The sequence below is a fragment of the Moschus berezovskii genome, chromosome 4 (genome assembly GCF_049115385.1).
Source record: "Moschus berezovskii isolate FMDL1 chromosome 4, NW_MosBer_1.0, whole genome shotgun sequence".
NCBI classification, from domain to species: Eukaryota; Metazoa; Chordata; class Mammalia; order Artiodactyla; family Moschidae; genus Moschus; species Moschus berezovskii.
Window position 1 is genome coordinate 34,979,771 of NC_142463.1, and position 13,606 is coordinate 34,993,376.

At 41.8% G+C, this 13,606-nt stretch overlaps 1 protein-coding gene and 1 long non-coding RNA gene across 11 annotated transcripts in view; one reads left to right on the forward strand and one right to left on the reverse strand.

The window, feature by feature from the left end:
• FGGY (FGGY carbohydrate kinase domain containing) overlaps positions 1-13,606 on the forward strand; it is a 516,773-nt gene that overhangs the window by 498,321 nt on the left and 4,846 nt on the right. For all 10 annotated transcript variants that reach the window (XR_016037181.1, XM_088835336.1, XM_088835337.1 and 7 more), the window contains one exon: positions 11,601-11,662. Coding sequence is in view for 9 of the 10 variants with exons in the window: in XM_088835337.1 (XP_088691463.1) it covers positions 11,601-11,662 (62 nt within the window). In the remaining variant the exon portion in view is untranslated. The remainder of the gene's footprint in view (positions 1-11,600; positions 11,663-13,606) is intronic.
• LOC148778029 (uncharacterized) overlaps positions 6,910-13,606 on the reverse strand; it is a 62,539-nt gene continuing 55,842 nt past the window's right edge. The window contains exon 4 of the long non-coding RNA XR_016037187.1: positions 6,910-7,353. This is a non-coding gene — a long non-coding RNA (uncharacterized LOC148778029). The remainder of the gene's footprint in view (positions 7,354-13,606) is intronic.

The window sequence follows — 13,606 nt, forward strand, 5'->3', positions numbered from 1 at the left end:
GCATGTATATTATCATAAGTGACCAGTCCAGGTTCGACGCATAAATTTTCCTCTGTTCATTTCTTTGCATTTGTGCTTTTTTAATAAAATTCTTTTTTAGAAATAAAAAAAGAAAAAAGAAAGATCAGCTGTTATCCTTATGGGAATCCCCTTATGTGTTATTTGCTGCTTTTCCCTTGCTGCTTTTAATATTTGTTCTTTGTGTTTGATCTTTGTTAATTTGATTAATATGTGTCTTGGAGTATTTCTCCTTGGGTTTATCCTGTTGGGGACTCTCTGGGTTTCTTGGACTTGGGTGATTATTTCTTTCCCTATTTTAGGGAAGTTTTCAACTATTATCTCCTCAAGTATTCTCTCATGGTCTTTCTTTTTGTCTTCTTCTTCTGGGACTCCTATGATTCGAATGTTGGAGCGTTTAACATTGTCCCAGAGGTCTCTAATATTGTCCTCATTTCTTTTAATTCGTTTTTCTTTTTTCCTCTCTGTTTCATTTATTTCTACAATTCTATCTTCTAGTTCACTTATCCTGTCTTCTGCTTCTGTTATTCTACTGTTTGTTCCCTCCAGAGTGTTTCTGATCTCATCTATTGCATTATTCATTGTATATTGACTCTTTTTTATTTCTTCTAAGTCCTTATTAAATCTTTCTTCCATCTTCTCAATCCTTTTCTCCAGGTTATTTATCTGTAACTCCATTTTGCTTTCAAGATTTTGAATCATTTTCACCATCAAAATTTGAAATTCTTTATCAGGTAAATTCCCTATATCTTCTTCTTTTGTTTGTGTTGGTGGGCAATTATCTTGTTCCTTTACTTGCTGGGTATTTCTCTGCCTCTTCATCTTGCTTATATTGCTTTGCTTGGGGTGGCCTTTCCCTCTTCTTGCAGTTTGTGGAGTTCTCTTTATTATGTAGTTTCTTCGCTGTGTGTGGGGTTGGACGGGTGACTTGTCTGGGTTCCCTGGTTAGGGAAGCATGTGTCCGTGTTCTGGTGGGTGGAGCTGGATTTCTTCTCTCTCCTTTAGAAGACAATGGGCTGCTTTTCTGGGAGCCTGATGTCCTCTGCCAGTATTCAGAAGTTGTTTTGTGGACTTTATTCCGCGTTCAAATGTTCTTTTGATGAATTTGTTGGGGAGAAAGTGGTCTCGCCATCTTATCCCTCCACCATCTTGTTCCTTCCTCCCCAGAACACTGGATTCTTATATTCCACTTGGTCGTGGAGTATCTCTTCCCAGCTGTTCCAGCAAGGTGCAGCCACTGTACCTTACCTTGGACAAGGGGTATCTCCTCAAGGCCGCCCCTCCTGCTTTGAATGTGGATCAGCTCCTCTCGGCCCTCCGGTGCCCAAGCAGCCACCGCCTCCTGGACGTGGTACAGCTCCTCTCGGCCACCGCCCTAACCCTGGGCGCGGGGCAGCTCCTCTCAGCCACGATTCTGCACGTGGTCGGTTGCGCCGGAGCAGGGCGTCTCTCACATCTGCGCTGCCGGAGCAGGGCGTCTCTCACATCTGCGCTGCCAGAGCCGGGCGTCTCTCGCGCCTGCGTGCCGCCGGAGCCGGGCATCTCTCAAAGATTCCCATTTTTAAAACTGAGACTCAGAATGTTGAATGGCAGAGCTAGGGTTTGAATTATGGTCTCTTTTATCACCAAAGCCTTTGTTCCACAGTGAATGGTTAAGAATAGAATTCCGAAACTGTTTGTCTCTTCATCTTTCAGTTGGAGTTTTGAAGTAGGTAAAGTGTTTAATGGGGCTTCCCAAGTGGCGCAATGGTAAAGAATCTGCCTGCAATGCAGGAGACACAAGAGACACGAGTTCAATCCTTGGGTCATGAAGATCCCTTGGAGGGAGTAGGAAATGGCACCTGGCTCCAGTATTACTGCCTGGAAAATTCCATGGACAGAGGAGCCTGGCAAGCTACAGTCAGTGGGGTCACAAAGAGTCATACACAACTTAGTGACTCAAAACAGCAACAACAAAGTATTTAATAGAGTATTAGGCCATTAGCTGCCATTATTATTTTTGTTGTTGAGTTATTGTTATTAGTATTATTTCTGTTATAGCTCACTGCAGTACTTAGCCAGAAATATCAGCAGGACCATTTCGTTTTCAGTCAATGACAGATTATTAAATGGGTGATAGCTTGCAGTTTTGAAGTCTATAATCTGATGCTTTTAGTAAGAAGCTTGATATTTTGCCTTTGAGAAAACTCCTAAGAGCCAAGTCAAACCAATGAAGTAGGATGAATAGTCACTCAACTATTCATTTTAGGGCCCAACCCCTTTGCAACCAGGCCCTGTATTAGGACCGCATTTCAAAATATCACAGTGGTAGCTATCCTTACCTATTATGGGATCTCTCCCCTCTGCCATGATTGCATGACTGAGTTGGAATGAGGCTGTACCTTGCTGGGGAAACACAGTAGGTATATTCCCTCTTAGAGTGAACCTAGTTTAAAAAAAAAAAAAAAAAACCCTAATAAAATGTACCATTGAAAGTAACTGGTTAATTTGTCAACTGAGAGTTAATCAAAAAAAGACATGTACATGGAACCAACAGATTGCAAAGCTGGCAAAGATTTTAGAAATAATCTAATCCAATCCCTTTATTTTGCTGATAAGGAAAGTGAGTCCCACGGAGGGCTAGAGCCTTACTCAAGGTCATACAGCTGGCAAAAATTTTGTTTGCTTCAAAAATTAATATGAACAGTCTTTCCATACATCAACGAATCTTCCTGCCTTTGTGAGCACAACATCATAACTATAATTGAATTTGTCTTTGATGGTGGAGAAAGCAAGCTTTTAGGGTTTTACAGGGCCTTAAAGTCATCAGAGCAAGATAAATTGTCTTGAACTAATGCTGGAGATCTATTAACTGTGAGCTTGTCAAGGAATAGGCCTGGTCTTACTCATGAGTTAAAGCAAGTTTCAAATCCTAGCTAATCCATCTACTAGCTTAGGAAAGTCACTTAACTGCTCTGAGCCTCTGTTTCCTCATTATAAATTTAGATAATAAGTCCTTCATTACAGAATGTTTGTGAGCATCAAATGAGGCAAGATATAGCTACACAGTGCCTTACCAGAACAGACACTTAGTTAGTGTATACTTTCAAATAACCTTCAGCTAACATCCTCCTAAAAGCTAACGATGCTGCTGCTAAGTTGCTTCAGTCATCCCCGACTCTGTGCGACCCCATAGACAGCAGCCCACCAGGCTCCCTCATCCCTGGGATTCTCCAGGCAAGAATACTAAGGATACATCAATGAATAAGAAAGCCAAGAACCTGATTTCATAGAGCTTAGGTTTACAAGGAAGGAGTAGATATGAAAGCCAAGGAAGAAATAGTAAGCAAGGATGCAGATAAATTTGCAATATAATTTCAGGTTCAGGTAGGTAGATTGATAGCATGTATTTAAAATTATAAATGAGGTGTGAGTCTTTGTGTCATGGTTAGTGATGAAGACTTCCTTTTCTCTCATCCTTTCTTGCTTCTCAATTGTTGTTGTCATGGAGGTTACACAGAATACCAGGTGCAGGTCAAAAGATGAGTGTGTCAAAATGAAAAACAAAATCAATAGAAGAACAATGAGCCATTTCTTAACACTTGCTGGAGGAAAATCACATTGCTATACTTTGTTTTCCTACGGAGGGGTCATGTGCCTCAGCCCACACATTAGCATGTGAACTTGTTGTTCCAGTAAAATGAGTCAGAGTTCCTCAAGAAGGCAGATTCATGTATTTCAGAGCTATGTGTCAGCATCTTTGAAAAAAGGTACAGTGTTCTGTATTGGTGCGTCTCACAAACACACACACATCGATCACATGGCTAATCAGCAGCAGAAGTGGGATTTGAACTCAAGCCCAGGGGACTCAGGGCTTCCCTGGTGGCTACCTTGAAGAGGGAAATGGCAACCCACTCCAGTATTCTTGTCTGGGTAATCCCATGGACAGGCTACAATCCACAGGGTCACAAGAGTTGAACACGACTTATTAAACCACCGCCACCAGGGGACTCAAGCGCCAGGGTTTTGCATTGCAAGGAGGACAGTAGGGTCACGGCTGAGTGTAGGGCTCAGCAAAAGCCTGGAGTCAGAGGTGGGTCTGAATTCCAGCTTTACTGCATATTCACTTTCTTACCTTAGGCAAGTTCCTCATACTCTCTCCGTTCACTTCTTGGTCCATAAAGTGAAGATAGATGATATCTGTGTCATAGTCATTTTGAGAATTTAAAGAGTCATGTACATAAAGTGATTAGCACAATGCCCATCACAAAGTAGCACCTGCAATATCTTGGCTGAACTGGTAACCTAGCAACAACCATGGGAGTTGACTGCTGGCCCAATGGACACCTTGCTTTTTGGCTCATAAACTCCATCAGTTTAAAAAAAAATTGAACTTACATGCTAAATACATGGAAACTTATTTATGAAAAAGCATATACATAATCTACTGTGCTTGTAGATTATTTACACATAAAACAACTGAAATAAGAATGAAATAAAATACTGTTTCATAATAATAGCATCATATTAACATTATGCAATATCTGAAGTTACACTTCTATAGCCAGATGAGTTTTTAATGATTTTTTAAATGACTATTGATGATTCTAAATGATTTTGTATGTGCCTCTATATATATCAAACAGTATTATTTTTATTTTTTTAATTACAGTTGATTTATGATATTATGTTAATTTCAGGTATACAGCATAGTGATTCAGTATTTTTACCGATTATACTCCATGAAGTTATTACAAGATAAAGACTATGATTCCCTGTGCTGTCCAATAGTACAGTATATGCTTATTGCTTATCTATTTTATACATAATTTATTTCTCTCAATCTCCTACCCCCATTTTACCCATCCTTCCTTCCTTGTCCTGACTGGTAAACACTGGTTTGTCCTCTACTGTTTTACATATGAATTCATTTGTATTATTTTTTTAGATTCCACATATAAGTGATGTCATACAGTATTTATCTTTTTTTATCTGACTTATTAGCTTTCCAGGTGACTCAGTGGTAACGAATCCACCTGCCAAGCAGGAGACATGGGAGACACAGGTTCAATCCCTGGGTCAGGAAGACCCCTGGAGGAGGAAATGGCAACCCACTCCAGTATTCTTGCCTGGGAAGTCCCATGGATGGAGGAGCCTAGCTGACTGTACAGTCCATGGGGTCACAAAGAGTCAGACGTGACTTAGCAATTGCAGACACACGCTTGCACATGAACCTATCAACCTGGAACATGTAAATGACGACATGTAGCAAACCCCTGGAAGCTGGGGACGCAGATTGGAGTGCCCTGCTGTCCTCTGTGGTGTTGTAGCACTCTCATCCTCCCTTTAAAAGGAGACCTCACATATCTTACTCATTCATCATTGATGTGTGGACCAACTTTTAGAACTGGTGGCAATCTGCATATTAAAGCTGAATTAATTTCCTGAGACTAAAAGTCATATAAGTAGCACTTCCCATATGTTCTTCTGAAATCTTAGTAGATCATCTCCAGCACTCCCTGGAGCACATGTATGCTATTTTAGAAACACCATTAGGTGATCTTCATTACCCCTGTCATGAATGTCACCACCCTTTCATTCAGCAGCTCATCCAACATTAGCCAAGCAACTATGCACTTATGTGCTAGGACCATGTTAAGTGTGAGACTTACAGTGACATGGTTCCTGCCTTTAGGGAGTCACAGTATAGCTCCCATCAGGCCAGGTTGTGGTTATTCTTCCCTCCAGATCATAACGCGACACTGCCAAACTTGCATTGCACTTTGGTGCCTAAGTCTAGACTACCTGTCAGCCTTCCCAAAGTCTTAAGGTCATTGTTCCCCTTCTCCTGGGTGGGAGGGAAAGTATCAAATCCCCTGCTCCCCAAATTGCCAACATTTCTGTCTGCCACTCTCGGAATCCCCTTCTCCTCCATGGGTGCTGATGAGCGCCTTCCTTTCTTGAACCTAACTTCCCTGGGTACCCCACCCAGTATAGCCTACAGCCAGCCCTTTGGTGACTCCCAAGCCAGTCTGAAACATGTGAGAACTGGGAGTTCCCTGGGCCTACACAGGCCTGGTGGTTGCCAGTGCTGCTCCCAGGGAAGTGGTGAGCTGCGTGTGTGGACTGGTATCTCGGCCTTGACACGGCAGGGAAGGGTTATACCCCATGAATGCAGTCTTTCATGGCCCTGGTACAGGGCTCCTATTTTTTCTTACAGAAGTGACGATCAAATGTGAACTTTCATGGTTTATTTATAGCTCGGCCTTATAGAGAGAAAGAAAAGAAGTGATTAAAAGGCAATTTTACCAAATATTTTGTTTTCAAAAGCTCTCATTGTGTGGGCAAAAAGGAAAGAGAAAAGCCCCTGTCTTCGTTGCTTCTGTCTAGACTCCCCAACAAAGAGGGTAGCGTGCTACAAATCCAGATTGTCCAGCTCTTGCCTGCTGACAAAAAGAATGAATTTTGAGGCCAACTTCAAATAAACCCTTTTGAACAGAAATATATTGTGGGGGGTGACTATATTTAGCACATGTCAGCATTTCCATAGTAAATTCATATTGTTATGCTGTGGTAATTTCCAGATTTACTGCAGCCAGTGGGTTCATGAGGTTTCAGTTTTATGTTAATGATTTGGAAAAATGGGAAAACTCAGCAGTACCATTTCTGATGACAGCACCAATTCTCTGGGTATTCTCCATATTGTGTCGAATACCCTGAATGAGCCCTGCCTCCCAGAAGAGAGGAGAATGAGCACGAGTCATTTTGATTGCCTCTAGAAGCATAACTTTTTTTTTTAAGAGTGCAGTTTTGTTTTATTCTTCAAATGATCAAATCCCTTTATGCCACTGGATCAAGTGAAGACAGAAAAAACAAGTGAACAGTAAAAAACTAACCACCCTTGCTCCTGAACCTGTTGATTTTTTTAATATTTTTCATCTGTTGTTTATTATGCACATATACACAATTTTTGAGACAGAATTGAAAAACAACTGTATTTTTTACTCCCACTGTCCCTTTATATCTGTGCACTTTAACCAGTTTCTCTCTGGCCTAGTTAAAAATTTTGGTAGTCCCATTACTTTCTTAAGTAAGCAGAAAGTCACAGATAATATGGATTTTATGGTCCCTGTAAGTCATGAGACATAACCAAAATTCCAACATTAGAATATCAAGAACTGTATCATGCTCATCACTTCAGTGTTCATCTAAAGATAAGACAGCTCGTCATTCCTCCAGCCAGGACTGCGGGAGGTATGAAGAGATGGCTGTGATGAGATTCTTCTCTCTTTCCTCATTCAGTTTCTCTCCAAGAATATGTTAGCTTTCTTCTTGTTCTTCAGAGGTGGTTGAAAGCTGGAAAAGAAGAGAGTTAAAGTGTGTTCAGTTCAGTTCAGTCGCTCAGTCGTGTCCGACTCTTTGCGACCCCATGAATCACAGCACGCCAGGCCTCCCTGTCCATCACCAACTCCCGGAGTTCACTCAAACTCATGTCCATCGAGTCGGTGATGCCATCCAGCCATCTCATTCTCTGTCGTCCCCTTCTCCTCCCACCCCCAATCCCTCCCAGAATCAGACTTTTCCAGTGAGTCAGCTCGTTGCATGAGGTGGCCAAAGTATTGGAGTTTCAGCCTCAGCATCAGTCCTTCCAATGAACACACAGGATTGATCTCCTTCAGAATGGACTGGCTGGATCTCCTTGAAGTCCAAGGGACTCTCAAGAGTCTTCTCCAGCACCACAGTTCAAAAGCATCAATTCTTCGGTGATCAGCTTTCTTCACGGTCCAACTCTCACATCCATACATGACCACGGGAAAAACCATAGCCTTGACTAGATGGACCTTTGTTGGCAAAGTAATGTCTCTGCTTTTTAATATGCTGTCTAGGTTGGTCATAACTTTCCTTCCAAGGAGTAAGCATCTTTTAATTTCCTGGCTACAATCAGCATCTGCAGTGATTTTGGAGCCCCAAAAAATAAAGTCTGACACTGTTTCCACTGTTTCCCCATCTATTTCCCATAGGAAAGTTCTTATCTTGAATAGCACTGTCATAAATGGACTTAGTGCTAAGTCGAAAATGTGTTTACAGCTAGGCTCCATTGCAGATTTTTCAGGGAGACGCTCCACTTCTGTAGACATCTCATTGTATCTTGTCCTTGTCCTTCTCTATTCTAGTAGCTCTTTTAATTCCTTAAAAATCCAGTTGGTTGCCTCAAGCTTCTTTTTTCTTTTTTTTAATTGGAATATAATTGCTTTACAATGTTGTGTTAGTTTCTGCTGTACAGTGAACTGAATCAGCTATTTGTACACATATATCCTCTCTCTCTCTCTCGGACCTCCCTGCCATCCCACCCCCATCCCATCCATGGCGTTCATCACAGAGCACTGAGCTGAGCTTTCTGTCCTTTTAGCAGGTTCCCAGTGCAGGCTCCCTCTCCTCATTAGATAGCCATACTGGCCAGGATCTAAGACAACCCACAAAACCCTCTCACCTGTGGCCACCTCAGGTCTGTGGAAAACAGTCATGCCTTCTGAAGTCTGACACTGGCAGTACTGGCTGATCCCAGGACAACACTCCTTCACTTCTACACCAAGGCTGCCAGCCAGCGCTTTTCCTCCAGACAGGAGGTACTCTCAGCCCACCCTGTCCCACAACCTCAGGGATATGTGTCCAGATACCAGTTGATATCAGTGAAACCATGCTCTCACCCCCTCCCCTGGAAGGAGCCCTGATGCTCAGTCTACACACAGCTCCCTCCTAAAATTCCATCTCTTTTTCTGACCTTCCACATGGATGAAAGGTTTCAGAGTTGATTTATGGGTCCTCAGCTACCCTTTCAGGGTGGTCTGTTTCCAGCTCACTTTGGTATCTTATATCTGTCAACTTTAGCTCTCAGACAAAACTTCCATTTTAACATTCCTTCACGTGTATGGTCCTTAAATTCATTCATCCCATAGACATTTGCTGGGCACGTATGATACACCAGATGCTGAGTTTGACAATGGAAATAGTTAAAAGAGTTGCTGCTTAAGGAGCCGGACTCTAGTTGGGGCAGCTGATGTGCTAATAAAAAATTGTGGTACTGTGTCATAAATGCTATGATAGATGGAAGCACAAGTTTTTAGAGAAGCAGATAACTCATTCTAGGTGGGAGGCAGGCAGTGAGGATGAGTCAGGAAAGACCTTCTGTGGAATCAGTACCTGAGCTCAGCTTAATGTCTTAAATCTATACTTTTGTGAGAAACAAAATAACCTCTTGTGAAACCTTTGAAATCTCTATTGCTGTTATTCCTCAAAAATTTATTTTAAAAATAAGCAAAAGTAACATGAAGACAGGAAGAAAGAATTCCTTGCTATCTGCCATGTGTCTACACATCCATTACGGTGAGAAGGGAAGTGACATTTATGATGCTTCTTGTGTAATACAAGTTTCCTGGATCCCACCCATGAAGGCGGTCTTGGAATGTCAGCTCAAGTCTAAAGCCTAAGCCCAATGCTGAGAATTCCCCCAGGGAATTTTCAAGATTCAGAGCAGGCAGGTCTGCCCTAAAACAGGTCGAGCAGAACAGAGCACCGCTGTAAAGGAAGAAGCAAGCCCAAAACAGGAGGCCTAGTGGCAAAGTTGGTGGGGCGTGACTGCGACCATCTCAGCAACACATGGGACTTGCTTTAAAGGCAATCAGAATTTAGTTTATGAAGAAGAACGTTCTGACATACGTTGGGGTGAACAGAGCTCTTTAAATGCTCGTTAAGTGGAACAGCAGGGACCACACTAAGATATGGTTGCTGTTTTACAAAATGTCCCTAGGCTGCCATTTGTTGGTTCTTATCCTTTCACCTTGATTCCCTTTTCAATAATTTTTCATAGTTTTTCAAACCTCCTCCTTAGTAAGCCTGCTGTTTTCTTCCTTCTGTCAGTGGGCTTCTTACTCTCAGCATCTCTGATCTCCCAAACAGCACTTTTAAAACCACTGGACACTAGGAAACCAGATAACTAGTCAGAATGTCCATGTCATCCTTGGGAAAGAGCTGGTAGAACATATTTGCCAGATTGGAAATATGTGTAAGTGATTAATAGAGGAAAAAGTATTAAGTTTCTTACTCCTTGAATAACTATTGAAAAGAAGTTTATCTGCTTCTAGCATGGTATTTATCACATTCTATTTTGATTGTAGTAAATGTCTTTTCCATTCCGTGGTGAGCTCCTTGATGAAAGGACCATTTATTCTTCATCTCTGTTTTCCATATATATTGAATGCTGTGCTTGGCACATGGAAAGGGCTCAATATGTTTTATGAATATTCTAGGTACTGAGAATAAGCAGCAAATAGACATATCTCCCAGCCTATGTAGCTTACATTCTGGTTAGAACAAAGGATGAAGAGGAAGAAAAGGAATATAAACTAGTAAGTACGTGACTTGTCACAAAAGAACTAGTGATAAATAATAAATATAATATTTATAGAATTGTATAAATACATATGTATGTGTATGTAAATAAATAAATCACCAGTAAAGTGGTAAGGATGTTCAAGGAAACACTTGGGCATGTTTTGAAGATACCCAGGGCCTTTCACATTCTGTGTGGTAGCCAGCTTCTTACATTTCTTTCCTCCTCTGCTAGTATGTGAGTTTTTCTAGGCCATAGAGCGTGTCTTACACAAATCTGTATCCCTAGCACAGTGTCTGGTACATAGTGAGTAATCAATACCTGTATAGAGTAAGAAGTTGTACATATGTGACCCAAGAATGACTACATCCTTAATAATAAGAGTTCAGTAGCTGTTCCCAAGACAGGACCTCTTCTGAGGAGCTTTGTTATGCTATTGCTTTCAATCTCCCAAAGTCAAGTCTTTGGACTCCACAAAATATGGGTTCACTCTACTCCCCTAACTTTCTCACAGACTTAACAACATTGGGAGACCACCCAAGGAAACCTGACCTCGCCATTCATACAGTGGAGCCAACGCAATCTGTGGTTGATCTTCTGCTGTTCATTCTAACCATCTCCACCCAAGACACTGCAACTTGCTGACTGCCCACCTGCCCCACTGTAAAGACAAGAATGTCCTGAGGTCGAGTCTGTTAGACTCAGCCCAGAGGTCTCACATCTGCACTCACAGTTGCAGAGACTACTGGGGAAAGAACTGAAAGTGAAATGAAGAGGTCTTAAATATTCTGACGTAAAGTTGGGGTGCAGAGTGGCTTCTGTTTGGTTACTGTTGTGAGTTAAGTGGACGACAGGCTCAGTGGCAGATTATGTTGCCTTCTCAGGCCCTCATGACTGGGCAATGGGAAGGGGAAATAGTTCCCTCCCATAGGCCCCTGCGAGCCATCACAAAAGTACTCTGCCTTCCAGGTTGTTTATGCACTGGAGGTCTCAGTAGGCAATCATTTATTAAGCCCAGGCTTGTGGTGGTAGATATAACTTTTAATATTCATTGGGTTTTAATCTTAACACGAGAGAAATTAAGTTGAAAAGATAATGGACTCACTGAATCACTTAGGGGAAATAAATTCTCATTAGCCTGTTTTTGCCTATGATAGGCCTCACTTAGGTTTTAACTTTCCAATTTAGCTGTGTTCTGTTTTCTATTTGACAGGAGGCAATGGCAAAAATGAGCAAAGTTGGAAAAGTTGTATTTCCTAGACATGAGGATAAAAGGTAAGTTTATAAGTTTTCTATGCACAATACTAAGGAATGAAAACAACAGACACATGCAACTCTAGAGCTGGAATAAACCACAGGGGTCAGCAAGCCAGCCTTTTCATTTAATAGTTGATAAAACTACATCACAGAAAGGTAAAGTCGTTTTCAATTCCCGAAGATCACAGAGCTAGGAAGGGCCAGACCTGGGGGTCAAATATTAACTTTTGAACTTTCAAATCAATGTTCTTTTCCTTAGGTCATTAACAGCAAATCTGGTCTCATCTGTCCTAAAATGGAAATCTCATGTCTTCCCACACAGTAATATCTATCTGTTCCTCCACTCTTTGCCTTTGCATTACGTGACTTTGAGGGTTACAGCATGACTTTCTTTTAAAAATGAAGTATATTTGATTTACAGTATCCTGTTAGTTTCAGGTATACAGCACAGCAGTTCAGTTATATATATATATATGCATGTGTGTGTTTGTGTTGTGTGTATTCTTCAGATTCTGTCCCTTTATAGGTTATTACAAAATATTGAGTATAGTTCCCTGTGCTATACAGTAGACCAACATGACTTCGATTAATGTTTTAATCCCAATTCACAAAACACTTATTTGTTGAGTCCTTCCTGTCTTCAAGCCATTATGCTCTTTGACATCTAGGCAGGACTTAGAAGAGAGTAAGACACAATCTTATTTATGCAATAGATCACTTCAGGAAAAACAGGTATGTTGTATAATAAAAGTATTACCAGGTGATAAAGTAACCCAAAGGAGAAGAAAACTTGGTAAGGGAAAGCTTTTGAGAGGAGGTTAAGTCTACCTGACTTTAAATGCTTAATTGCCAAGCCAAAACCAAAAAGAACTTTGTCAGTAGAGGGAATAACAAAGGCAAAGTCATAAAGGTGGGAACAGCATTGTATATTCCATTCTGTTCCGTTCCGTTCCGTCGCTCAGTCGTGTCCGACTCTATGCGACCCTGTGGACTGTAGCCTACCAGGCTTCTCCGTCCATGGGATTCTCCAGGCAAGAATACTGGAGTGGGTTACTGTTTCCTTCTCCAGGGGATCTTCCCGACCCAGTGGAACTGGGTGTGGGGGGAACAGAGGGTTCCTCTCATAGGGAGTTGTGAGAGAGCTAAGGACCTCAGGTTTCATCCTACCAGCAGAATGGAGACAGTGAATTTTAAGGAGTAGTGGGACCTGTTCAGATGCAGATATTGGAAAGATCCTTAAAGGACGCATGAGAGGGCCTAAGGGTAGAAGCAGAGAGACCAGATGGAAAATTTTTCAACAATCCATTCGAGAGATGAAAAGAACCTATACTGACTCACTGGTTGTCAGTTTAGAGATGAAGGAACAATTGTGTCAGTGGCTTTTATCATTTTCAGAAAGTATTTGAGGTTAAGACATAAAAGCAAATTCTACCTTATGTAACGGACAGAAAAAGGTGCTGATCCCACCAAAGCATGATCAACGTTTAACAGAGTGGAATGGTCCATGGCAAAAGCCATCCACCTTTTATTTTCTTAGAAGATCTCCAAATGGGAGCTGTTAATCCCCTGAATATAAACCCCTCTCTAAACACCGGGGTTGTGAAGGATACCGGTACCGGCAGGAGCTCGATGCCAGAACATGGAGAGATCTGAGTTCCCGGTGGCGGTGGGAGCCCTGGGCTAGCAACATCCCTCTTTTGTTGAAATTAGAAACAGATTCTTCTTTCCATCTCCTCACTGACCCTCTGAAGACTTTTGAGGAAAGTCTGTTTTTCAGTTCTTTTAGAAGAATCCTTGGTTTCTTGCTGTCAGCTGGGAGCAGGCCTCTGTGAGGGAGCCACACACGGTGCGCTAGCACCATCTGCAGGTAGCCCGAAGATTTGCAAGTGGAAAGAGAGCTAGTTCCCTTCTGGGCCCTTCTCAGCATCTCCTTGACTCAAATCACGGTTCTTGTCTGAACAG